This window comes from Cynocephalus volans, chromosome 1 (genome assembly GCF_027409185.1).
Source record: "Cynocephalus volans isolate mCynVol1 chromosome 1, mCynVol1.pri, whole genome shotgun sequence".
Lineage (NCBI taxonomy): Eukaryota > Metazoa > Chordata > Mammalia > Dermoptera > Cynocephalidae > Cynocephalus > Cynocephalus volans.
The window spans coordinates 242,298,878-242,326,625 of NC_084460.1; the positions used below are offsets into that span (position 1 = coordinate 242,298,878).

At 37.2% G+C, this 27,748-nt stretch overlaps 1 protein-coding gene across 1 annotated transcript in view; it reads right to left on the reverse strand.

Annotated features, from left to right (window-relative positions):
* CHN1 (chimerin 1) overlaps positions 1 to 27,748 on the reverse strand; it is a 179,700-nt gene that overhangs the window by 27,240 nt on the left and 124,712 nt on the right. The window contains exon 7 of the mRNA XM_063095144.1: positions 24,753 to 24,830. Coding sequence (XP_062951214.1) covers positions 24,753 to 24,830 — 78 coding nt within the window. The remainder of the gene's footprint in view (positions 1 to 24,752; positions 24,831 to 27,748) is intronic.

Genomic DNA, 27,748 nt, shown 5'->3' on the forward strand with positions numbered 1-27,748 from the left:
GTAACTTTATCCCTTAATTAACCATTATTCATTCATAAACATTTATTAAATGATGACATGCACAAAGATAAGGAATTCATGGCTTTCTTGTATAATACGGTGGGAAAATGCTCTGAAGAAAGCGTTTGCAAAGTGTGAGGAAAGCTGGGGGTGGGGGATTGCTCAGGCTTAAGGTGCAACCTATAAGCTGAATCGCTAGCCTGGTGAGTTGATTAGGCCTGTGGGGCAGAATGGGGGTGTGCGTGTTGGAGTGGGGTGCATTAGGAAACACTGTTCCAAGAAAACCAAAGGCACAAGGCATGAGAGAAACAACGTGGTTTAGAGAATTGCAAGTAAGTTCAGAATGGATGGAGGTAGAAATGACTGGCATGGCACGAGACAAGAGGGGCCGACAGGGCCTTTTACATGCCTACAAATTTATACTCTGCCCAGTGAGAGCCACTACAGATTTTTAAGGAGAGTGACACAGTCAAGGGGGCATGACTAGAGGAAGACAGACTAGGCAGGATATTATGACAGTCATCCAAGTAATAGATGACATGGATCTGAACTGGTCCATGGTGACTGAGAGGAAGGGACCAACTGGAGTTATTTAGGAGGCAGAATCAAGAGTTTGGTGAGTAAGTGAATCAGAGGCGAAGGAGAGGGGAAGAAGCTCATCTTACTGTTAGGGTTTGGGGCCTGGTGACTGGAGGAGGATGACACTAACAGAGGTACAAAAGCAGAGGAATCGGTTTGGAAATGAGGTGGAGAGGCACCAGGGGAAGGGAAGGGCTGATTGATGGAGAAGGTGGGGTCAAGTGCAGACGGAATCCAGGGCAGAGCTCTGAATATAAGGAAAATCCCTCCCTGAGTTGGAGGGTACAGTGGAGGAAGGTAAGAGGGCGAGGATGCTGTGCAGGGGTGGTGGGGGTCTTGGGGTTAGAAAGCTAAGGGAATTCACACTTGACTGGCTGTGGTCTCTATGCATCAGGAAGTAAGTTCAGTTATGAAGCAAATGAAGAGTTCGGAGAAAGTGAGAAATAGGAACTGGAGTGGGCCAGGAACCCAGAGAAGGACTGATGGTCTTGAAAGCAAGTTTCTTTCCTGGATGACACTAAAATCATACTGTACCAGTATCAAGCGCATAAAAATAAAAAATAAAAACGACAAATACTTTCTTTTTAAATAGGTGATTGTGCTATATTTGAGCTTTATCTAAGTGTCTCATTTTATATGCAGTTTTACATTATTAATGATGTTTACATCATATACTTTTTTGACCAATTCAGAAAAAGATATCCAAAAAAATCTATTGCACAAATTATGTAACTTGGAATAGCTCTTCAATTGTATTACTCCATCTAGCACAGTGGAAACAGGCAGTTTCTACAGACAATTCTATAGGCACTGACATTTGCAGGCAATTTTGTTTATTAGATCTGGTTGTATTTTAATTACCTGTTTTAAAAATGATTAAATCACAATGTAATGGGCATTCAAAAAGAAAATTAAAAGGTCTAAAGTTGCATCTTGAGGATTCTTTCTGCTCAGGAGGACGCTAAGATAGAACTAGGTGGGATATAGGGGAAGGAAAGCGTGGCGTGGTTCACAAGGTGTGCAGATTGCAAGCCCTAGATCACAACAGAGAGCTACTTTTGCCTGGGATGTCTTCAACGCAGTAGATATCCCTTAGAAACATGCAACTGGTCAGCATTCAGGAAATCCGAACAACTGATGTCTTTTACCACATATACAACAGACAGTCATTATGTGACACTTTCATCTAACATTTTTTAAATAGGATTTTTATTCTAAATGGCCCCAGATTTTCATATTTTCATAACATGTTTTAGTGTTCCTGTCTCTTCTCATTATCCAAGGCTGTCAGCTCCTTCTCCTTCTTCCTCATTCCTGTCTCCCTTTCTAATCACTGATTCTTAGTTGTGGACTAGGAAATCTGATAAAAGATCTTTGTTAGCCCTGCATATAAATCAATAAAATGTGTCATCAATCTTCCTCTTGAAGGCCTTTTTAAAAATAAAAAATTTCTGACTCCCTGTCTGTGTTTCTTACAGTTGAGGCGGATGGACAGTGGTCTCGTGATTAATGAGGTGTTGGCAGCACCTTACTTTATTCCATTACATCCACTAAGTCAGCAGTTACCGTTTCTTACAAGAAGAAACTAGCCTCTGTTTTTGCTATTTACCGTAGGACCTTAATGACATGCACTGCTTTGTAAAGTGGGAGAGAGACCAATTCCTTTATAAACAGCATAATTTTGTCCTAAGAGTTAGTTATATAAATAAATCACTTGATCAATTTACAAAAAAAGAAAAAGATTCCTTTGGGCATTTGGGCATGGTATTTTGGTAAAACAGAATTCAAGGGAGCAATCAGCTTCAACATAAAACATTATTAGGGAAGTAGGGATGATCCCAAGAAAAGCAACCTCATAAAGTGGGCCACAGATATTTATTTTAGGCCACCTCCAAAACTTTTGCTTCATCTTGACAAATGAAAGTGAAAGAGTACAGGCATGAATTACACCTTAATGAACAGAGGGCCTAACCAACTAATTTTAAAGCCCTCTTCTCTTTCACAAGTGGAAAAAAAGAAAACTTTATTATCATGGTATTTGAGATTGTTTTTCACCTGTGAACAACTCCTTTCATGTTAGTCATTCTGTTAAAACAGAGATAAAAGATGGATTAATTAATGGACCCCCCAACAGAGTCTTGCCAGTGAAGGAACTGGTCAGACGAGGGTGAAAAGAACAGACAGGGTGGAAAATGGCTGGGCTACTGAGGGGTCCATGTGGCACAGGCCAAGTGTTGTTTGTCTCCCGGGCACCAACCCAGGTAAAAATGCAAGCCATTCCCAATTGGACCTGCTGTTATACTGACCAAAACCCTGGCTTATATAAGGAAACTAAAACACCTGCTTCTCATCGTGTTTATAGCATTTACATCTCCAGTAATAGAAAAAGAGACAAAAAATCTGTGCTACATGAAGACAAAAGAAATTCAGCATTATCTTCATTATCCCTTCCAAAGCAAAACGCTGCCTTTAGAAACAAGTATGAATGCAAACAGGCAAGGAGCAGGCCTGCAGAGCCTGCTGCAAATGTAAGCTGTGTTGCAGATGATAAGAACATTGCGGGAAATGAAGTTTTGCTTGGGAAGGTGGCGATAACACTTCAGCTGTAGCTCCCCGTCTGGAGGCTCTGATGAGTCAGTTCTCTAGCTTGGTATTGGGCCATGAGGGGAGAGAACAGATGATCAAAATCAAATCAAAAGGAATGTAGGTGGGCAGACAGCTGGGCAGGAAAGGCCTTTTCTTTCTTTTTCACTTTTATCTTTAGAGCAGCTAGAATGTACTCTTTTAAGTGACCAATGTTAGTCTTACCAAGATGGTCTTAAATTTTTTATCCATATGATATGAAATTTAGAATTTTAACCACTTCAAAGTATTTTGATTTATATTATTAAGCCATGAAGAGAAGGCATAAAACTATGATCATTAACAGTAAATACATAAAATTGTATTTTAAATATGTAAAAATTTTTGCAGAGTTTCCTGCAAAAAAAGGCAAGGAGAGGTACTTAAAAAAGGAGTATGTTTAGTATCAAGGCACTACTTTCTCACCTTGTTATAGTCAAAACTACTAGCCGCCTTAAAACTCTTGAGGCGAAATCTGTAACAAACAGCGAGGTTTGGGTGTAGTTAAGCCACCAGCACTGACATGCTGGCCATGCCTGGTCCTCTTGCCCTGACGGAATGTATGTTGTAACATGGTGACCACATTAGGAAAGGCAAAAAAAATGCGCCAGGCACATGCTGAAACATAGCCATAAGCAACGGCTGGAGCTGGTAAGTGCCTGGAATGGGAGAAGGGGCCCATCCGCTAGCTGGCAGCAGACAAGTGAGGGGGACAATGGACAACTGGTCAAAGGCCCAGGTGCCAATAGCCTTGACAACTAGCTGCTACGTAGATGATCACGCAGCGGAGAACTTGAAGGGACTCTGCAAGGTACACGCTTAACCACACAAGCAGTTAACACAATCAGAAGCATCACTTTGAAAAGCATGATAAATGACAGAAAATTGGTGACCTAATGCTTCAAGAGTGAAATAACTTCAAAATTGAGGGAAATATGATTAAAGCTTACTAGACATACATTGGCCATACCACAAATAAATGATGCCCTCTAATGTATGAGAAACAAGTACAGGAAAGGCTGATATAACATGGTCCGACTATAACAATACCAGTCTTAATTTACTAGTACGGCAATTTGGGCAATATAGTAATTTAGTTCTGCTCCCACATGAAGATTAAAAAATGGATTTTAGTAGTTGGTGTACAAAACAATGCTTTAAATAAACTTTAAATGTTTATTTACTAAAACCCATTTTTATAACGATCTTCATGTGGAAGCAGAACTAAATTACTATAACACCCTAGTAAAAAATAATGAATTATCATCAGTTTAACTCATAACAATACATTCACCATAATTCAACGTATAACTATATCATAATAATTTTATATATATAATAAATAATTCAATATAGGGCCTTCTTACTAGAGTTAAAATTTTAAATTTCTTTGTGGTTTCCTTCCCATTTCCCCCCAATCAATATTATGCCTGTGAGGAAAAAATAGCTCTAAAATTACAGCTGAGTTATGTAGCACAAACAAGTAAACGTGCTTAGAATCATCCACAACCATATTAATGTTAGAACACAAACAGTTTCTAGTGTTAATGTTCTGTTCTAAGCTGTAAGAGTGGCCCCGAACACACAACCATCAATTTGAAACCCAGGAATCAGGAAGTGGAAATATCAAAGTTTTCAAAGTTTTTTAGTCCATTTTGTGTCACTTACTATTACCTAAAGAATGATGAATGCTGACTAATGATGACAATAAGTTTGCTGAGGTACAGGGAACTTGACAATATAGACAATACCTGAGGTAAGATGTTATGATGAGTATATATTCTTTGGGCACATGCTTTGATAAGCTTATTAAAGTCAACGTAGGCCTCACTCCTAATAAGACTCTTTGTCCTCTAGGGAATGCTGACAAACTGGGTTACAATAAGATGATGCATGACAGTATAATTTGTCAATTAAACAAAGTTTGAAAAATAGAGGTATGAAATATTACGTATGTGTTTCAGTCCGTTTTGTGTTGCTGTAACAGAAATACCTGAAACTGGGTAATTTACAAAGAACGGAGATATATTTGGCTTACAATTCTGGGACAGCTGCATCTGGCATGGGCCTCAGGCTGCTTCTACTCATGGTGGAAAGTGGCAGACAGCTGGTGGGTACAAGCAGATCACATGGCGAGAGGAAGCAAGAGAGAGAGAGAGAAGGTGCCAGGCTCCTTTTAAACAACCAGCTCTTGTCGGAACCAACAGAACGAGAACTTATTACTCCCACCTCTCCCAGGGAGAGCATTCATCCATTCATGAGGGATCCGCCCCCATGACTCAATCAGCCTCCAACACTGTCACATTGGAGATCAAAATTCCACATGAGTTTTGGAGGGGACAACACATCCAAACTCCATTACAAAGCAATCCTTTAATTTATTTTTTGATCATGCTACAGGTACAGATTGTATAATAAATAATATAACAATAAATATAACTAATAATGCAAAAACACTTTCCATTTCAAAATACGGGTGCTTAAAGTACAGTCAGCCCTCCGTATTCATGGATTCTGTCTGCATCTGTGGATTCAACCAATGGCAATGAAAAATATTTGAAAAAAAATTGTACCTGTACTGAATGTGTACACTTTTTTCTTGTCATTATTCCCTAAATACAACAGCATAACAATTATTTACATAGCATTTACATTGTATTAGGCATTAGAAGTAATATAGCACTGATTTAAATTATATGGAAGGGTATGCACAAGCTATGTGCAAATGCTACGTCATTTTATATCTTGTACTCAATTACACATGGATTTTGGTATCATCAGGAGGTCCTGGAACCAATCCCACACAGATACCAGGGGACAACTGCACTTGTAAAGCCCATTATTTTAATGTTTAGGCTTCCTTTAAAAGAAAAAGAAAAGCTTCAGAAGTGAATTTCTTTATCTTTTCCTATGATAGCTTTATCTCTAAGTTGAATCGTGGTGAACGTTTAAAGATGTTAAATGCCACAACCGAAAACATTTCTACTTTGAAAGTTAGCTTCATTACTCAGATGAGTGAGTTTGCAATCAAATACCAGTAGTAAAAAAATCAACACCATGAATCAATACTTCAAAATACCAATCCCCTGAAGTTATATTATGTAGGTACCATAGGAAAAGAAAATAAACCAACTTGGTTGTGCAATAAAAACCACTTTATAAGCCACAGCTGAGTGACAGAAAATCTCTACACCCACATTATAGATAGGTAAACTGAACACTGACAGACAAAAAAGAGCCTCAGACCAATCTACATTATCCTGTGATCCACAATTCCTCAAAGCCAAGTCTGCACTAATAATACCATTTCTACACAACCAGGTTTCAATTTCTCTTTGGCTTGGTTGTAAAAGTGTCATCTAGAAACAATAAAACTTCTTAAAGAAAACATAGGAGAAACACTTCAGGAAATAGGACTGGACACAGACTTCATGAATACGACCCCAAAAGCACGGGCAACCAAAGGAAAAATAAACAAATGGGATTATATCAAACTAAAAAGCTTCTGCACAGCAAAAGAAACAATTAACAGAGTTAAAAGACAACCAACAGAGTGGGAGAAAATATTTGCAAAATATACATCTGACAAAGGATTAATATCCAGAATATATAAGGAACTCAAACAACTTTACAAGAAGAAAACAAGCAACCCAATTAAAAAATGGGCAAAAGAGCTAAGTAGGCATTTCTCTAAGGAAGATATACAAATGGCCAACAGACATATGAAAAAATGCTCAACATCACTCAGCATCCAGGAAACGCAAATCAAAACCACACCGAGATACCATCTAACCCCAGTTAGGATGGCTAAAATCCAAAAGACCCTGAACGATAAATGCTGGCGAGGTTGCGGAGAAAAAGGAACTCTCATACATTGTTGGTGGGACTGCAAAATGGTGCAGCCTCTATGGAAAATGGTATGGAGGTTCCTCAAACAATTGCAGATAGATCTACCATACGACCCAGCTATCCCACTGTTGGGAATATACCCAGAGGAATGGAAATCATCAAGTCGAAGGTATACCTGTTCCCCAATGTTCATCGCAGCACTCTTTACAATAGCCAAGAGTTGGAACCAGCCCAAATGCCCATCATCAGATGAGTGGATACGGAAAATGTGGTACATCTACACAATGGAATACTACTCAGCTATAAAAACGAATGAAATACTGCCATTGGCAACAACATGGATGGACCTTGAGAGACTTATATTAAGTGAAACAAGTCAGGCACAGAAAGAGAAATACCACATGTTCTCACTTATTGGTGGGAGCTAAAAATTAATATATAAATTCACACACACACACACACACACACACACACACACAAAAAAAAAAAAAAACGGGGGTGGGGGAGAAGATATAACAACCACAATTACTTGAAGTTGATACGACAAGCTAACAGAAAGGACATTGTTGGGGGGGAGGGGGGAGGGAGAAGGGAGGGAGGTTTTGGTGATGGGGAGCAATAATCAGCCACAATGTATATCAACAAAATAAAATTTAAAAAAATAAATAAATAAAAACTTAAGAATAAAAAAAAAAAGTGTCATCTAAAGAAGTACTATTAACACACATTACAATATGAATGGAAGTATACCTATAATATACCAGGAAAAAGGTTTGACTAAGATGCACAGGAAATTATTAAATTATGTGGTTAAAATCCATTTTAAAGCCCTAGTAAAAGAGATCCTGATTTTCTGTATTGTTCTATTTAACTGACTGCTGTTACCTTTAACATTTCCTCCTCCTATTACTTGATCTAATTGGTTCTTTTTTCTACTTTCTTAAGGTGGAAGCTTAGCTCTTTGGTTTATGGTCCTTTTTTTCTTTTCTAATATAAGCATTTAATGGTATAAATTTCCCTATAAACACTACTTTAGCCACATTCCATAAATTTTGGTATGTTGTATTTTTCTTTTCAATCAGTTCAAAATGTTTTCTGTGTCTTGTGATTTCTTCTTTAATCCATGAGTTTTTTTAGCAGTATGGTGTTTAATCTCTAAGTATGTGGGAAATTTTTCAGGAATCTTATGTCACTGATGTCAAATTTAATTCTGTTGTGGTAAGAGGATATGCTTTGCATGTTTTCAATTCTTCTCCGTTTATTAATACTTATTTTATCACCTAGAATATTGTCTATCTTGGTGAATCTTCCATGTTCACTTGAAAAGTATGTGTATGAGCTGTTGTACCCTGTAAGTATCAATCAGGTCAAATTGGTTAATACTGTTATTCAAATCTTCCATTTATTTATTTATCTAACCTTTTAAAGTTTATTTATTTATTTTTACATTCTATGATGTTGTTGGGGAGCAGTTGGGGGCAAGGGAGAGAAGGGAAGAGAGAAGGAAATAGGGTAGGAGGAGGGAGGAGGAGGGGTGGGGTTGAGGCCTGTGGCACCCCCCTCATTCCTGCAGAGGAGACCAGGGGGCTTCCAGCAGTGGCTTGGTCATTGCTAGACAGGGTGCCGATGTCAGGGGGTGTGGCTGAAGCTCTCACCCACCACCACCCTGGCTTGGGAGCCGGGGGTGCTTCTTGCAGTGGCTCAGTGGTCACTGCTGAGCTGGTTGTGGGTGTTGGGGGGCGTGGATGAGGCCCCCAGTCCTCCCCCCTCCCTGGCTTGGCAGCCCAGGGGACTTCTGGTCCTTCTTGGTCTTATAGTTGTTCTTTGGTTATGTGAGACCTTTACTAGTTAATATCAAGCTTTGTCTCTGGTCTGTGGGTATTTTGTTTTTTCTTTCAGTTCTGTGTTGGATTATTTGCTGTTCCTACCACTTAAACTCTGCACTGGAACTAATTTGTTGTGCTTTGCCTACTTATAAAATAGGGGAACTTCCTGTGGGGACCAGTACTTGAGCTCTATGATTGAGCTAAATTGTTGTTTTGCCGCTGATTCCCTGGGGAAGGCTTTTTGTGCAGCTCAGGTTTTAATGGTTGACTTTGTAGGTACTTCCAGGTCTTGAGAGATCCAGTGCACCTGGGTTGTGTAGAAACTCTGGTCTGGGCCTGAGTCTTTTCAGCAAACTGCAGCTGCTGAAGTTCTACTATTCCCGACCAGTCTCCACCAAGTGGTCTTATGCTGATTGGGAGGCAGATCAGCTGTCCTTGCTGTGCCCCAGTGTTCTCTCAGTGGACTCGTCTCCCCCACCACCTGTGCTGCAAACACTTCCCATGGGACGGACCATGTGCCAGTCCCTTGCAATGACTCACCAGCCTCTGAGTGGCTCCTTTTTTTCAGTTGTTGTGGCCCCTAGCTCCTATGTGGGTCCATGGGAACCCTATTCGTCTTGCCGGCCTGGGGGCCACCAAGGTCCTCTTCTCCCCTGCAGCCTCCAAGCAACTTCCTCTGAAGGGCACAGCTGCAGCTTTTGCCAGCTCCTGCTCTGTGTGCTCACCAGCTCCAGCCTGGAAATGGCTGGGGCTTGAAACCTTTGGAGTGGTCCTTTCTTTCTCTCATTGTGGCTTCTCCTGCCTTCATGCATTCTGTAGGTCTCTCCTCCTCTTCCCCTGATCTTTAGCAGCCCCAGCATGGCTGTGGTTGCTTTTTAAGAATTGCAAATTGGTTGATTTGTGGAAGAGAGTGTCGCTGGGAACTGTCTATTCTGCCATCTTGACTGGAAGCCTCTTCCATACATTTATTAATTTTCTGTCTTTTTGTTCCATCACTGAGAGAAGTGTTGAAACCTCCAGCTATAATTGTAGATTTGTCTATTTCATTTCAGTTGTTGTTTTATGTACTTTGAACCTGTTATTAGGTGCATATAAATTTTAAATTGTTATATCTTTTGGATGAATTTAACCATCTTTATTCCCAGTAATATTCCTTATTCTCAGAACTCCTATATTTATTATAAATATAGCCACTTCAATTTTCTTTGAATTATGATCTGTATGGTATATCTTTTTCTTTTACCTCTCTGTATCTTTATACTTAAAGTGGGCTTCCTGTGGAAACATATGGTTGGATCTTGCTTTTTTATCCAATCTGATAATCTCTGCCTTTTAATGGAGTGTTTGGGCCACTTCCATTTAATGTAACTATCAATATGGTTGGGTTTACATCTGCCATCTTGCTGTTTGTCTTCTATATATTCCATTTGTCCTTTATTCCTTTTTTCTCTTTTCTTGCATACGTCTGTATTAACTGCATATTTTTTATGATTACATTTTGTCCCCACTATTAGCTTATTAACTATATCTATTTTATTTTTTAGAGTTTGCTCTAAGGTCTACAATATTCATCTTTAACTTAGTCTATCTTCAAATAATATCATACCACTTCATGTACAGTGTAAGAATCTGACAACAGTTTTCTTCCACTCCCCCACCCTGTATTCTATGCTATTGTTGTCATATATTTTACTTGCATAGATCATATAACACATTACTATTTTTGTTTAAACACTCATTTTTTTAAAGACACTAAAATGGGGGAAAATCTCTTTTACATTTACCCACTTGTTTACTATTTCTGGCATTTTGTATTCCTTTGTGCAGGTCTAAATTTCCATCTGGTATCACTTTCCTTTTGACTGAAGAATGTCCTTTACTATTCTTGTAGTACAGTTCTCCTGGTCATGAATTCACTCAGCTTTTGTTTGTTTAAGAAACAAATCTTTATTTTGTCTTAATTTCTGAAAGTTATTTTTACTGGATATAGAATTCTAAGTTGACAGGTTTCTTTTCATTCAGTACTTTGAAGATGTCACTTCCCTCCATTTTCTTGCATAGCTTCTGATGAGAATTTTGCTGCCTTTCTATATTTATCTGCATATAATGTGCATCCCTCCGCAACTTAAAAAAAAATTGTATATAACAGTACTAATGAAAAAGAAAAATAATTTATGTTTCTTCTAAGGTGACATATTTGTCCTACACTGAAATAATCTTTAAAGATACTCATAAAGAAGATAGCAGTATGAAAATCATTTCTTTCTCTTCTCTAGGAAAAAATAAGGTCCTATAAAACCATAAACACATTATGAAGCTGGAATGTGAAAATAAAATTCTAGAGAAACTTAGAGATGTTCTAGGACCATGTGCCCTATTTTGTTTTCATATGGGAGGAATGAACAATTTCACTTCTCAGGCTGAGGCAAAGTATTTTAGGGTAAAACATTTTAGGGTAAAAACTATTCTTTCTCCTGACCTAGTTTTCTGTCTCTTTTACGATTTTCTCTTCATCACTCGTTTTTAGCAATTTGACAATAATGTGCCTTGGTGTTTTTTTCCATTTTTTTTTTTTCTGTTTAGTGTTCACTGCACTTTTTGATCTGAGGTTTTCATCATTTACAAAATTTTTTGTCATTATAGTTTCAAATCATTGTTCTGTCTCCTGGTCTCCCACCACTGTTCCTTCTGTGACTCCAATTACACTTACGTTAGACTGCTTGATATTGTCCCACTGGTCACTGATACTGTGTTCATTTTTCTTTTTTTAATTCACTGTCCTTCATTTTGGATATTTTCTATTGCTGCATCTTCTGGTTGTCTAATATGCTATTAATACAATCCAGTGTATTTTTTGTTTCCGATATATTTTTCATCTTTAGAGATTCAATTTGGATCCTTTTAGATAGCTTCCATTTCTTTCCTCATTGCAGCCTTTAGTCTACTGTTAATTTTCACTACTAAGATGACATCATCTGAGGACTCTTTAAACACTGCCCAAAGCTTTATGATGTCTTTCCAGTCCTAGGTGGGAAAAATGATTCCCAGCCCTCAGTGAGTTTCAGCCATTGTTGAGCCTATTGCTTTCTGCCTACTGATTTCTCAATAGTTTCTCTTACGCATGTTGTGATGGTTAATTTCAGGTGTCAACTTGATTAGATTAAGGAATATATTGATACTTGGTATTCCTTATAATCTTTTTGTGTGTGTCTATGAGGGTGTTTCCAGAAGAGATTAGCATATGGGCCTGAGTGGACTAGGTGAGAAGGATCCACCCTCAACATGGGCAGGCACCATCCAATCCTCTGAGGATCTAGAGAGAATAAAATGGAAGAAATGTGAATCTCTCTCTCTCTTTTCACTGGAACTGGGATACACTCTTCTCTCCTGTCCATGGACATACAAACTTGAGACTTTTCAGCCTTTGGGCTCCAGGATTTATACCAGTGGCACCTGTGGAGTGTACTAACATTAATAAAGCAAATGTATTTCACAGGGCCTAGCTTCCAAAGCCCTATAGTTTCAGGTATAGCCTAACGTTTTAAAATTACACATAGAAATGTTAAGCTTGCAAAAGACAGGAAACTTTCCCCAGGCTAAAGTCTCTGTTGTAGATAAAGAATTGTAACACAGCAAAATTGCTGGCTTCTAGGGCAGATGTCCTTGGTGCAACTAAACCTAATGACTGTTGCCATGAGTTATCTTACTGTTCTTTTTGTAACCATCTATGTTCCTTTTCTGTAACTTTCTGCCTTGGAGAATAAATACTGAGAGAAGACTCCAGTTCAATGTTAATTTTCCAAGGAATGCCTCTCTCTTGAGGGTTCGTGGAAATTAACCCCTTCAGGGCTTCTCACTGTTGAGAAGAAATGGGCTTTGAGTAATCCTTTTTGCGTCTCCATCACCCAGGGGGAGAGGTGACAGCACCTCTGGCTCTCAGGCCTTTGACCTTGGACTGAGAATCATATCATTGGCTTCTGGAGAATTACAGCATTGACTTACTTGGTTCTGAGGCTTCTGGACTTGAACTAAGCCAAGCTACAGGCATTCAGTTTGTAGATAGCCTACCATGGGACTCCTCAGCCTTCACAATCATGTAAGCCTACTCCTTTAATAAATCTCCTCTCATATATTTTATACATATCCTATTGGTTCTGTTTTTCTGGAGAACCTGAATACATGTGTGCAGATAAGTACTCAGCCAAAGACTCAAACAGACTCCTCTGCAGATCTTCAGAGAGCTTTCTTTGTGAAGCTCTGTACCCTCAGGCACTCTGTCCACACATTTAAGCTGCTTTGTCTCCCCATACTCCAACCTCTGTGTCCTCAATTTGGGTAGACCTCCAGACTCTCCCTGGATTCCCCCTCCATGTGCTGTGGCCTGGAAACTGCCTCCAGTTTGCTGGAGCAATCTTAAAAATTACCTTGTGTTCTTTCAGTTATCACAGTCCTGTACTACCTACTTATCAATGTCTGACTGTTGTTTTGTGTACTTCTTCTGGTTTAAGATGGGAAGGTAAATCTAGTTCCTCCATCATGACTGAAAGTAGAAATTCAATTATATTCTTGGTTCTAAAACTGATCTTTCAAGTGAGCTTGAACCAGCAACTTCTCTAGGCTTCAGTTTCTACATATGTAAATTGATATTAACTTAGTAATTCCGAACATCCTTTACACAGGTTGAACTGCTTTAGAATTCTCTTGTCATCCATGTTCTGTGAGGACATCTCATCCACCAAAAAGTTACATCAACATTGTTGTATTCAGTAGGTTGTACACTAGGATTTTACAGTTGGTGCTTTCAGTTGTCATTTAATGTAGAGGGCATTCCTTATTTTTTAGCCACATAATAATAAATTTCATATCTTTGGATAACAGCCCTTAATCCACATGAATTGTGTGGAGCTGACCCCTTCCCCAGCTCCAGGAGAGAGTATACGACCTAGATGTAAGCCAATCAGCACATTCTGCTCTCCTGACTAGAACTACCGGTGCAGAGACAGACATGTAATACAACTGGGCAAATGACTGCCAGGCCTAGAACCTTTGTTCAAAGAGTCTCTCTTTGCAGCTGACTAGAATCTGGAAGGATACAGAGCTGAAGCCTCTGCCAGGCATCTTGTCACCAGAGGGAGCCTAAAAATTAAGACAAAGTTGGGAGACAGCATTCTAAGCCCCTGAGTCAAAGGATACCTTAAATTAATGCTAGACTTTTCTTACTACATGACACAATGAATGACCTTTTTGCCTCAGCCAGTGTGGGTCAGGCTTTCTCACACTTGCAATGGAGTCTCCCAACTGTTCCTTCAAATAGTAAGCATCATTCATGGGTTCCAAATAAATTTTAAAAACATGCACACTGAAGTAATGCCTTACCATTGTGAAGCAATGAGCTGTAACAGCAACTGTCAAAGCAAACTAGCAAACTTGCTAGAGACGGAATTTTTTTAATAACAAGGGCATGTGTACCAGGTAGAGCCACAAGCAGATATCAGGGCTCTGTCACATGTAAGAGGTGGAGCTCCAAATAAAAATAATTCTAAAAAAAGAGAAGAGTGAGCATGACATTTTAGGCCTAATTTGGGCAAATCCATTCACACTGATAGCCAAAATGTCATCTCCAATACAACATACTGGAAGGTATCACCTAATATGACAAGAAGCTTCTGGCTGCCATGACCTAAAAAGAAATATATTATTTTTATTTTTACGTTTTATGTCTGGATAACACCTTACAAAACATACCAGTTCTATTTTTGCTCCCCAAAGAATATCAAAATATAGAAAATAAGCAGTTGATGTTGCAGTGTTCTTCAGAAGAGTAATACCGTTGGGCTGTTGCCCTTTCCTTTTCTAGCTTTCCTATTTTGCAACCAGAATAATATTAAGATAATTTAAGAACAGGGATTAGAAAACCTGGAAAAAAAAATCTATTGGTATAATGTCTATCAGAAAAAATAATTTATGGTGACTTCTCAGCTATCAGAAGTTCTTCTATGGTAAAATATTTTAAAAGAAAAACTAATATGTCGCATGTATTGTCTTCACATATTTTTAAACCTATATTACTCTTCTTTTGGTGGATATGCATGCCTCTTTTTCTTCTCTGTACCCTTTGGGCTCCTTGATGAAAGCAATGATATTTTTGTGTCACTTACTATTACCTAAAGAATGATGAATGCTGACTAATGATGACAATAAGTTTGCTGAGATACAGGGAACTTGACAATATATAGACAATAACTGAGGTAAGATGTTATGATGAGTATATTCTTTGGGCACATGCTTTGATAAGCTTATTAAAGTCAACGTAGGCCTCACTCCTAATAAGACTCTTTGTCCTCTAGGGAATGCTGACATACTGGGTTACAATAAGATGATGCATGACAATATAATTTGTCAATTAAACAAAGTTTGAAAAATAGAGGTATGAAATATTATGTATGTGTTTCAGTCCGTTTTGTGTTGCTGTAACAGAAATACCTGAGACTGGGTGATTTACAAAGAAGAGAGGTTTATTTGGCTTATGATTCTGGGACAGCTGCATCTGGCATGGGCCTCAAGCTGCTTCTACTCATGGCAGAAAGTGACAGACAAAAAAAAAAAAAAAAAAAAAGTGGCAGACAGCTGGTGGGTACAAACAGATTACATGGTGAGAGGAAGCAAGAGAGAGAGAAGAAGTGCCAGGGTCTTTTAAACAACAGGCTACTGTGGGAACTAATACAGTGAGAACTCACTCATTTATCCCTCTCCCCCCAGGGAGAGCATTAATCCATTCATGAGGAATCCACCCTCATGACTCAATCACTTTCTAACACTGCCACATTGGGGATCAAAATTCCACATGAGTTTTGGAGGGGACAACACATCCAAAGTCCATTAGTATGTATTTCTCCTACTAACTTACAAAATAAGCAAAATAGAATTAAGACCCAATTCTCAGTTAAAGCTACAAGGAGAGAATGAATATATGATACAAGAGACTGCAAGAAGTGGCCTTTAAAGAACCAACATGTCCCAAATAGGGTAAAACCAGCCTTTGTTTGTTAGATTTTTGTGTGGACACATAAAGTATTAACAGAACAGAATTCTAGAAGAGGTGACCTTTTTAAAAAATTAATTTATTTTTTGACAAAGCTTATATATATTTATTGTACACAACACGGTGTTTTGAAATATGTATATATTGTTGAATGGCTAAATTGAACTAATTAACATATATATAACCTCAAATATTTACCCTATTTTTGTGGTGAGAACAACTTAAAATCTACTCTCACAGATTTTCAAGAATATAGCACATTGCTATTAACTATAGGAGGTAACTCCATTTTATTGTGTGTTCTTCTGGGTTTACATCTTTAACTTGTCATTGTGTAAAAGTCTCATGCCAGGCTGGTTCTCTACTTTGGGATAAATTTTGGAGACACTAAGTTTTCTAAAATGTCAAGTCAACAGGTGAACACAGATGCTGGAAATAATCAATACTGCATTAGACGTAGTTGTGTGTCAGAGGGCCTCAAATTAGAATATTGGGAATAAGAATCAGGATTGGTCTGGTGAGAGAGAGAGAGCCAGGATCCCAAAGGCGTCTGAAGTGGCAATCCTAAATCTTGTTTTCAAAGGCAGCCCTGAGTTTCTCTTTTATTCCAAGTGTTTTTTATTTATTTATTTGTTTGTTTGTTTATTTATTTATTTATTTGTTGTTTTCGTGACCGGCACTCAGCCAGTGAGTGCACCGGCCATTCTTATATAGGATCCGAACCCGCGGCGGGAGTGTCGCCACGCTCCCAGCACTGCACTCTCCCGAGTGCACCACGGGCTCGGCCCTTTTTACTTATTTTTTAACTCCATAAAATAAATTAAAAACCTGCTAGTTTCACTAACAGTCTCTTAATAAAAAAGACAAACTTGAAAATCTCTACGCAATTTTTAAAGCGACAAAAGCAAGTGGGACTACACCAAACTAAAAAGCTTCTGCACAGCAAAAACAAACAAAAAAAACCCCCAAAACAAAACACAACCAAAAGAGAGAATGGAAGAAAATACTTGCAAACCATATATTTGATAAGGGGTCAATATACAAAATACATAAGGAACTCCTACAAGTCAACAGCAAAATCAAATCAAAACCAGCAAAAAAACGCTATAAAAATGGACAAAAGGACTTGAATAAACATTTCTCCAAAGAAAATATGCAAATAGGCAACAGGTATATAAAAAAAAGTTCATCATCACTAATCATCAGGGAAATGCAAATCAAAACTACAATGGGGTATCACTTCACAAGTGTTACAATGGCTATTATCAAAAACAAAAACAACAACAACAAAAAGAAAACCCCACAAAAGATAGTAAGTATTGGCAAAGATGTGGAGAAATTAGAATACTTGTACACTGTTTGTGGGAATATAAAATGGCACACTGCTATGGAAAACAGTATGGAGGTTCCTTGAAAAATAAAAAATAGAACTACTATATGATCCAGTACTCCCACTTCTGGGTATATATCCAAAAGAATTGAAATCAGGATCTGAGAAGAGATATCTGCACTCCCATGTTCACTGCAGCATTATTCATAACAGCCAAGATATAGAAACAATCTAATGTCCATCAATAGATGGACAGATAATAAGAGTGTGTTATATACATTCATGGAATATTTATTCAGTCTTAAAAAAGAAGGAAATCCTACCATATGTGACAACATGGATAAGCCTGAAGGACAAGACATTAAGTGAAATAATTCAGGCACATAAGGACAAATACTGCATGATTCCACTTACATGAGGTATCTAAAATAGCCAAATTGATAGAAACAGAGAGTGGATGCCAGGGGCTAGGGAAGGGAGAAATGAGGAGTTGCCGTTCAACACGTATAAATTTTCAATTTTACAAAATGAATAAGATCTAAGGATCTGCTGTACAACACTGTTTCTTTAGTTAACAATACCGTGTTGTGCACTTAAATATTTAAGAGGGTAGATCTCATGTTGAGTTCTTACCACAAAAAGTAAAAATCTTTCTCCAAATTTTAAACTACTCTCTAATATTTCAAATTATGTTTTGCATACTCATTTCTGGTTGTCAAACTATTTCAGGCAGAGATGCCATTTTAGATAACTAAATATTTGCATATTATATTTGTATATGCAATATAGAACCATGAGGAATATAGCATTATTATACGTATATGACATACTAAATTCAAAGTATTTTAATTGCCAGTATTTGTGCCTAAGACTAGTATTATATTCTCACTGTTCTCTTTATATTGATATTTGCTTTTTTTTTTTCAGTTAATTTGTATATGTCATAAGTTACATATTACTGGATCCCCTCCCTATGTCTAGTAGAGTGGTATGCACATAATAGTTGCTTGATCAATATTTGAGAGATGAGTAATGGGGAAATGAAGCACATACATATGCTAGGAAAGCCTAAATTGTCTTGTTTAGATTAGAGAAATAATGTGGGCAAGATGTGAATTTTTTTTCTTTCAAAATACTTAGTTAGTATTTTTACCAATAACATATCACACGTATATTAAAAAAGCCAATCTTTTCTGGGCCCACATGGACATGGTAGGAACCTCTACTACAGACCAAGAGGCTGGAAAGCAGGGTGTTTCCAAGACATGTCTCCCCTACTCAAAACATTTTTTAAATAACATACTAGAAAACTTGGAATGGAATTGAAAACATATTGTTATATAGTTTTACAAATGGTCATTCGTATTCACAAGGCAGTATAACAAAAAGAAACAAAATTTTGGAACCTGGGGAATAAAGACAGATTCTGAAGAAACATCTTGAGAATAAAAGGTCAATCTGTGAGAATAATACATCATGGGTTTATCCTGGGTTAAGTATGGCAATTTAAATTCTCTAGCCCCATAAAATGGCTGCAGAGACGTGTATGCAACTATGTGCAAAGCAATAAGAACCCAGTGAAATGTTTCCTTTTGAATTATTAATGGCAGGCTGTAACCTTTCCGGTAACTTTAATGATGTAGATTTGGACTCGAGGTGTCAGAAGTAGCTCCCTCACCAGCATTACAAACCTCAAGAAGGATAGGCAGGGTGAGGCTGAGAGGGCCACAATGCCCAGCAGCAGTGCAGAGGCCTGGACAGCAGCACATAATGAGTCTCTGTGGTCCTCTGTACCAATAGCAGAGGCAGAAGTAAAAAAGCAAAGGAGAGTCTGTTTGTCACTTTCGGCTTCCACAAAATCTAAATACTATATCAACACAATGCTTACAGGGACATTCCAGATGATCTTGTCCAATCTCCTAGTTTCTCTTCATCGGCCCTCTCCATGTCTGACTGCTCTAGGCAGAGAGAACCCACGCTATGCACTGATCTTTGCCATTTTTGTCTTGTCTTGCAAGTGGCCCACATTCAGAACTGGGGAGTGGTGGGGGAGGGAGAGGGAGAGAGGGGGCAGAGAGAGAGACAGAGATCGAGAGAGACAGAGAGACACAGAGAGACAGAAAGAGAGTAACAGAAATAGATATATTAAATTTCATTTAATCTCTTGCTTGGAGAAAAACATTGTTTATTCCTTTAAAATGTTTATATTGGTCACTCCATGTTCACATCCATAGGAAAAGCAATGATGAGTGACATTATTGCAGAAGCTTAATGAGACATTCCAGACTGCCTTTTCCATTTTGTCATATTGCATATACCTTCTTTTATATTACTATTTGAAAGAAAGTGACCCAAGATGCCAGGTACTGTTCAAACTTTATTAAAGAAAGAAATCTGCCAGGCTGTGCTCAATAGGTAGGACAGCCCAGGGCTGCCCTGAAAATGGGGGACAGCCGCAACAATGTGTTTGCGAGAGTTTATATTAGCTTTCGGGCGTGAAATGTATGGGGGGGAGGGACCATTAGGTTGATGTAACTGGGTAGAGAACTGCGCCAATGCAGAAGTGAGAAAGTTGTTTCTAAGTCAGGAGGCTTCTTGTAAAGGGAAGTGGGGAGGGGCTTGGTGCTGGAGTGGAAGACTATTTCGCCCTGGTGCTTATTGTGTGCACAACGGCACCAGCCACATCCAAAATCCATCACTATTAATTCAAAACAATATTCAAATTTCTGAGCATTTCAAATGTGCATACAGAATATCTAGTCAAATATCAGACACCAACATGATGATATCTTGGGTTTTAACTCATTTTTAAAACTCACTTAAATCTGATTTTAACAATTGTAATAATACAGATCTTAGGATCAACAGAAGAGTCTAGTCTTCTGTTGAAATTTCCTGCTACCATGACAAGTAGTTTCAAAACAACAACACAAGTTTCCCTGTCATACTGTTGACTCATTTATTGAGTCATTCAACAAATGCTTCTTGAGCATCTACTAGTTACAAGCACTTTACTAGACATGGAGAAAGGGGAAGGAAGAAGAGAAGAAGGAAAGAAGGGAGGGAAGGCAGTATTGTGAAGGTTGGCAGGGATAACATAAGGGAGGCGGTAGACACAGTCCTTGAATATGACATTTCACTGCTGTTAATATAACCAGGTTTAAAAAAATTCTTTCATATGTAGTTTTAGTTCCTTTTTAAATCAGTATATTAAAATTTTGTCCTTACATGGACTCTACTAAAATTTTAATAATAAACAATGGAATTATAATAAACCTAATGTGTTTCAATACAATTCAGAGAATTTTAAAGCTGTAAGAGAACTTACCGATCATATAGTTTAACTTCACAGATCACATAAAAAATATTTTTGCCTGTTGACTCATTTTGTATTTATCTCAAACATAAATCAAATGAAAGACCAGAGAGCCTGGATTTGCCTGTGTTCTTGGGAGGAAAAACCACTTTCAGCAGGAGTGCTGGACACGGCTACCCTTCAGTTTATCAAACAGCAGAACCTCTTGTCTGTTGCCCAGGATTGTTGGGTTCACTATTATTTCTTTATCCCAGTAGGTCCTGAATCAGTAATTTTATTAAATATTATAAGATTCATATTATAGTGTTATTTTAATTACAGTACTGATTCACATTTCAGGATTCATTGCTTGCATATTATCTTGGTAACATTAAATCTATTAATAAACTATCTTACCTCTTTTATTTACATGTAGAATGCAAATAATTGAAACTAAAATTAACCACTCACTACTTCAAAAAAGAACTAAACTCATATTTTAAAGTATCTACTCACAATAACTCTTAATGTTGTGTTCTTTTAATTATCCAATTTGCTTAAGTAGCCAGGCTTATTATTATTATATGATATCTAATCTTGATTTATTTTATAGAGCTACCTGAATTAAGCAACAAACCAAATAAAACATTTAATAGTTTAACTTGGAGGGAGTAAAATATAAAGGATTTCACTGTATTCTGTGGTGTATGAACAATGCAACTATTCTTACATAACATCTAACTCTGCCAGGAGCTAGGAAAGAAGCAAGTGCTTTCTTCAGCCCCACAATCATGCTAAGGCCATCAGTCACATCATGACCTCTGCAACTGGGCAAGAAAAACAGGATGCAGATGAACGCTTATGTATAAGTAAATTTCTTGGTATAGATTCAGAAAAAATACCCACTTAGAGTAATTTTCAATAACAAAAATAGTGGCTACCATGTACCTACATGTACCAGGAACTCAATTTTTCTGATGTGAAAACAGAAGTTTAGAGAGATTAAGCAATCTGCCCAAGGTGGTACAAACAAGCAAACTCCTGAGGGCAAAGGCTGGGTCTTATTTTCATTCTATGCAGAGAGCCTCAGAATGTAGGATGCAATCACTGCTAGTGTACCTGTGTTTTACTTTGAATGTCAGGTTTTTTTGTTTTGTTTTGTTCTCTCTCTCCCCCTCTCACTCTGTGTGTGTGTGTGTGCGTGCGTGCGTGTGTGTGTGCAAGCGCTGTGTGATGGGGCAGTTTTTAAAATAAGAGGTTGATCCAGAGAACAGTTAAAATTATTTTCACTCTATGTTGACAACTTACAGGGTAATTGTTTTTAAAGGATTTAGGACATTAATTTCTAAAACAATAACCTCCTTAAGAGATATAACTATCCTTGTGATAGATTCTCTATCAAATCCTTATAAGTAACAACAGAAAAGAAAAAAAGAAACTGTGTTACATAACACAGCAAAATGGGAAGGCTTCCTATTTTTTCCTACTAAAAAAACAAAACAAAAACTCAAAAACATATACCTATCTGGAGTGTGGAAATAGGTCCAGTTAATTTGTCTGGCATTCACCTTGGTGAGGCCTTTCACCAAAGATATAAGGCATTCTTGGCTTCCCCCACCTTGCATTAAGACTTGACAGCTGTTCAACACTACAGAGCAGGATTACATAACAAGGTAGTTCGAGAAGCAAAAAGAAAAGCATATTGAAATGAGGCTCTGGTGAGTGGGCTTGTAGTGAAGACACTTTTACCATCATGGAAAAGAGTCAGTGGCAAGGCCACGTGAATGATTATAATCATGGAAATGCTCGGGGTTTTTTCCATAACAAATCTCTGAACTATACATACTTACATATCACAAGCAGTGACCTTCTATATGAGCATTTGTGTGGGGGAGAACATCTCTTGCACTGTTCGAATTCTTTTTCAGATGTTCTCAGAAGTCAAATATAACTTTTCCTCTTTTCTTTTCTCTCTTTTTATAATGCAAACTCACAAACATTTTTTAAATAACAAAGAGTAATTTCAATGGGAAGAATCAAATCTGAGACTTATGACCTCATTAGCAACTCTAACAAATATAATGCAACTCACTGTCTAACATGAGCTCTTTCCTCAGCATAAATAATTTTTTTAAGAGCAACCCCAAGCTGGTTTTAATTTCTTAGCTCCAGAGACAGAAGTCTTCTACTTTTTATGTGCTTTTTAAAAAACAAGTATCTTTAAAGCAGTTTGGGTACCAAGGTAAGAGCCACAACTGGCCCCATAGTCAGCACTTACTGGCTGAATTTGTTTATTAAAGCCATGTGTTAAATTAAAATTAAGAAATAACTGGAAGATACAGTGAAGAAAAAAAGAGAATATGCTTGTTCATGCAAATCTTTGAACAAACCTACTATTTGCTTTTAATCTTTTGATAAAGAGCATGTACAATGAACTTAACTTAGCCCTAAAATGGCATTAACAGACCAATTTGTTTCTGCTGAACAAATCAGGGTACATCTTTGCAGATACATTTTAAAATCTCAGCAATTTCTAAATAGTGTGTATATAATTTCTTGCTTAGGAAACTAAATGTCTATTTTTGTGACCTCACATGTATATAACTTTATATTTGCAAAAGGATTTATTTGCAGTCATTTTCCTGATAAAAATTCTGTAAGACCAGGTTGCATAGTATGCAAGAAGAAACTGAGGTTTAGTAACTTGCATGCATTGTTTAGGTTCATAAATGGAAGAAGTGGCTAAGATTGGATGCACATATGATTTCTGTTTTCTATCAGGTAATGATTCTACTGAATTGTCTCAATTTCATTTTAAATCAAAGATATTGGTTGAAAAGTAGGGTCCTTAATAATATGTTTAAAGAAGAAGAAAAAATTTACCTTGAAATATTAGCAATTTCACATAGCTTGTATATTTCAGAAACTTTTTAAAATTAAGTAATTTATCCTTTCTTACAAAATGATTTGAAGATCATAAATATCTGTTCTTTGCTACAGAAAATGCAGAATATATCGGGGTGCCTGGTATTTAACATTTCAGTAAAATAAATGCCAGTGTTAAAAACAGGATAAATTGAAAATTTGGAAAGAAATAACCTAGTACAGAGCCTGGTGCATTCTATGTGCTGAATAAATGTTGACAAAATTGATAATAAATGGAATATCAGAGTTTCTAGCCTTATCACTTTCTGAAACCAAATATTCCCTTTCTAATATCAAAGCTAATGATACTTTGTCTAAACTAAAAGTATTTATGCCTCAAGAACTATATCATAAAGTTGTCTAACTATTTGGAAGTTGCTATAGAAATGCCAGTGCATCTACCTATTAAATGTAACTATGTCTCCTTATGCACAACCTCATATTGTATAGTCTCTGAATTAGGTTGCAAAGGACAGAACTTCAAGGCGTTATATCATGCTATAAATACAGGCAAGATCTGCATACAGCTTGAATCAATGCACACTATTTTGATAAAAAAAGATTCAAGTACGGTAGATAAAACACATTAAAACAATAATCAATAATTAAAAGCTACACACACACACACACACACACACACACACACACACACACACACACACACACACACACACACACACACACACACACACACACACACACACACACACACACAGAGTGAAAGCAAATACTCAAAGTGAAGAGAAGCTGCTAATGTCAGCAGCATCAACAGTCCCATGGTAGATATCCTCCTTTCATCGTGGCCAATTCATTAACGAAGGAGAAAAGACAGAAACTCTGGGAAATGCAGACCATCTGCTTAATCCCAAAGCACCAGCACATGTCTCTTATATCCAAAGCTTTTTACCAGAAATGAAGAGAGATGAGATCTAATTTTTTTCATGAAATATCTAACAAATGTATTTAGACATATTTGTATCACAAATAAAAATAATGCCAAAATCATTACTAAATGAGGCCTTTCTAATATCAGCTAAGAATTTTACTAGTGAATGCACATTGATTAAACAGCCTTAGAGAAAATGGGGTTGCGTTTCTATTACCTTTAGTCAGCTATTCCTTAAAATAAAATCAGGCCCAAAACATCTCATTCCTTAAACAGCAAGAACATTTTAGTCATGTCATCCTAGTTTTAAAAAGATATCAGAAGATATTCCTTTAATACTATATGTTTCAAGTCATGTGCATTTCTTATAAGAAAAGGTTAAAAACAAATATTCTTACCTTGAAATTGTGAACCTTCTCATATTTTGGAATTTGCTCATTTTCTTTCAGAGTTGCTCTTCTAACAAGTGATGTTAACTGCGAATAAGCAAAGAGTTTCAGAGGTTGCCAGATTGTCACAGACGACTTTGGAGAGCCCAGTTTCATACCCAAGGCTGCTATCAATAAACCTTGCTGACGGCCCTCTTGTTTTGATTTGTGAACTGCAGCTCTATTAGTTTTCCTCCCCGACCAAGACTCTTTGGATGGCATTTTGGGGTTCACGGGAAAAAAAGAAAACCTATGTTGGTATCTATGTCTGTCGATGAAGTCTATTCAGCTAACAGATGAGCATTCTGCCAGGCAGCACAGCTAACCTACGGAGAGCTGCAGAGAAACACCACAGAGAGGTGGAGGAGGAGGCTGAAGCACTTAAACAGAGGTCGACTACCCAGACAAATTCTTCTTTCTTCCTTTTTTTTTTTTTTAAGGAATCTATATTTAAGCTTCTGAAAACTTAAAAGTCTGAACAGAAATAAAAAGAGTTGATGCTAACATACAAAACACTCAGCATCTCTCTTTATCCCTTTTCAAAAGCCATGCAATTTTGACAAATGATACATTTCTAAAAGCTTTCTTCTCTATCCAATATATTAATGTCCATCCTGAATGAAAGATGCCTACATACTGTCTGCAGTCAGTTTCTAGCAACAGCCACCCTGTGAAGCCCCTAGCTGGGAGTGTGGGGGAGGGGAGGGATTCGACAGAGGAGGCTGGATTAGACTGGCCACCGTAAGAAAGGAGATAACCAATGAAAATCAAGCAACAGTATTTAAGCACTGTGTTCCTCAACTCACTCTGTCTCTCTGTTTCTCCCTCCTCTCATGTAAGATTTTCTTGCTGGCTCAAGGCAAAAGAACAAAAAAAAAATCAGTGGGAAGATAATGAGTAATGAATGAGTCATGCATTATTACAAAATGGAATTTTTTTAACCAATTAAAAGGAGAGGAAAATTAACATACAGCACCAGGTTTTAAAAAGAATGTACCACTGCCAGGTAAATTATGAAAGTTTGATCTATATCCCTCTTTGTGCAATATGGACTGAGATTAGTTAACTGAAACCCAATTTCATTAAAGATGATCAAAAACTGATAAGTATTTTGATGGAAAAGAAAAGGAGTTTAACTCAGAAATGTACTATTTTCATGCAGAACAAGGAGCATGCTAACAGCCTCGAGTGGTCAGTTTTGTATCTCAACTACGAGTAGTTTTGTTGTGGGTCTATACTTAAATAGATGAAACCATTATTTTAAGTCTCAGTCTCAACACTTTTTATTCAGAGAGCTTGTGGCCAAGTCATAGTGGGAGCCAGCTGAGAAGAATTCCTTATGTACACAGGTCCCAGACACAGGTAGTGTAACTGTGCTTATACAGGACCTTTTGGTGTTTGTTTGCTCATGTAGAAAGGGAGGTGTTGAGTCAGACTCAACACCAGCTCTGCTTAGGAGCAATACCTACATTTTTCACTAAGGTCCTATAAGAGGCTTAAATTTCCTCATTTTGGTTCCATAATCATCTTCCATTTATTTCCTCATGCTATAGTAATTAAGTTTAATCCATTATGATTCTAATGTTACACTGTATTTAAAGAATCTAAAACTGTATTTAAATGAATTCAGTACATTTGCTAGTATAAACAATTTATCTCAGATTTTATAATCTCTAAGGGTTATGTGCCCAATGAATATTCTAGTTTAATTAGGGCATGAAGTGGTCCCTAAACTATGCTCAATATTGGAAACAACAAATGATTGATTTTCTAAACTTTCCCAAATTATTTCTATTTGAGTCTATAGTATCTTTTATTCCTTTAAAAAACATTTCCAATAAAAGACAGAAGTTAATATTTAAGTCTACAGAAGTTTCAATTTCACAAATTTACAACTTAGATTATTAATATGAGATATAAAACGCTCCCATTCCAAGAGGAAATGCAATGAAAAAAGGTCCCTTGCCTAATCTGATTACTCTTCAGTTTAGTCCTAGTTTGTAACATGGTAACTGAAATTACAAAGGCCAACCAACTCTTTGGACACGTATAGCCTAAAGTGAACTTTATCTAATTCTCAGAAGGCAGGAGAAAAAGAGTCAAATTTAATAGTAAATTTTTTCTCCTCAACAATGTTTAACACCAAGTTAAGTTAAAGAAAACAATCACACATGTAAGCCAAATAGTACTTTTTTCTGAATATTTTTGATCAAGGTCCTGTGTTACAGATCATCCCCAGTCCTTCAGCTGTAATAACTAAAATTCAACCAAGCATAAAAATATTCATGGTAGTTATCCAGAAAACTCATGGCCAGGTAAAAGTGAACATCTTGTTATTGAGAAGTAAAATCTACTGTAGACTCTGCAGAGTTGTACTGTGCTGTCTTTCCTAGGTAACTTTTTTACTTAATCAATTAATACCGGATTAATTGCAATTTGGGCAGCTACCGAAGGTAGTAAAGAGATAGAAAACAAGAGATTAGGATGAAAAAAGTCTTAACTACTCTCAAATGGCTAAAGGTTTGGTCTATATTTTGCCCTCAACATGGCAGCAGCTGCATTTCTGCGTTAATTCTGGTTAGGAGTTTGCAAGTCACAAGAACTACTAACTCTAAAATGAAGGACCAAGATCAATGTCTTGATGTTCCAGACAAATGTGTATGACTCATGCTTACTTTTATCTGGCCATATCTATCTACTTGAGTAGACAGTATAGAAACTATTAATTATTACTGTCACTTATTACTTATTGAGTACTTGTATTCCAGACACACAGGCACTTTACATATAGAATCCCAGTCAATCCAGATAAACCATATGAGGCATATATTATCCTCATTTTATACTTGACAATACTAAGGCCCAGTGAAATTAACTTCCCAAAATTGCACAGCTAGCAGGTGGTGGAGTTGGGCTCTGAAATATTACGCTATATCTACTCAAGGGAGAAAATGAGAGGAGACTAT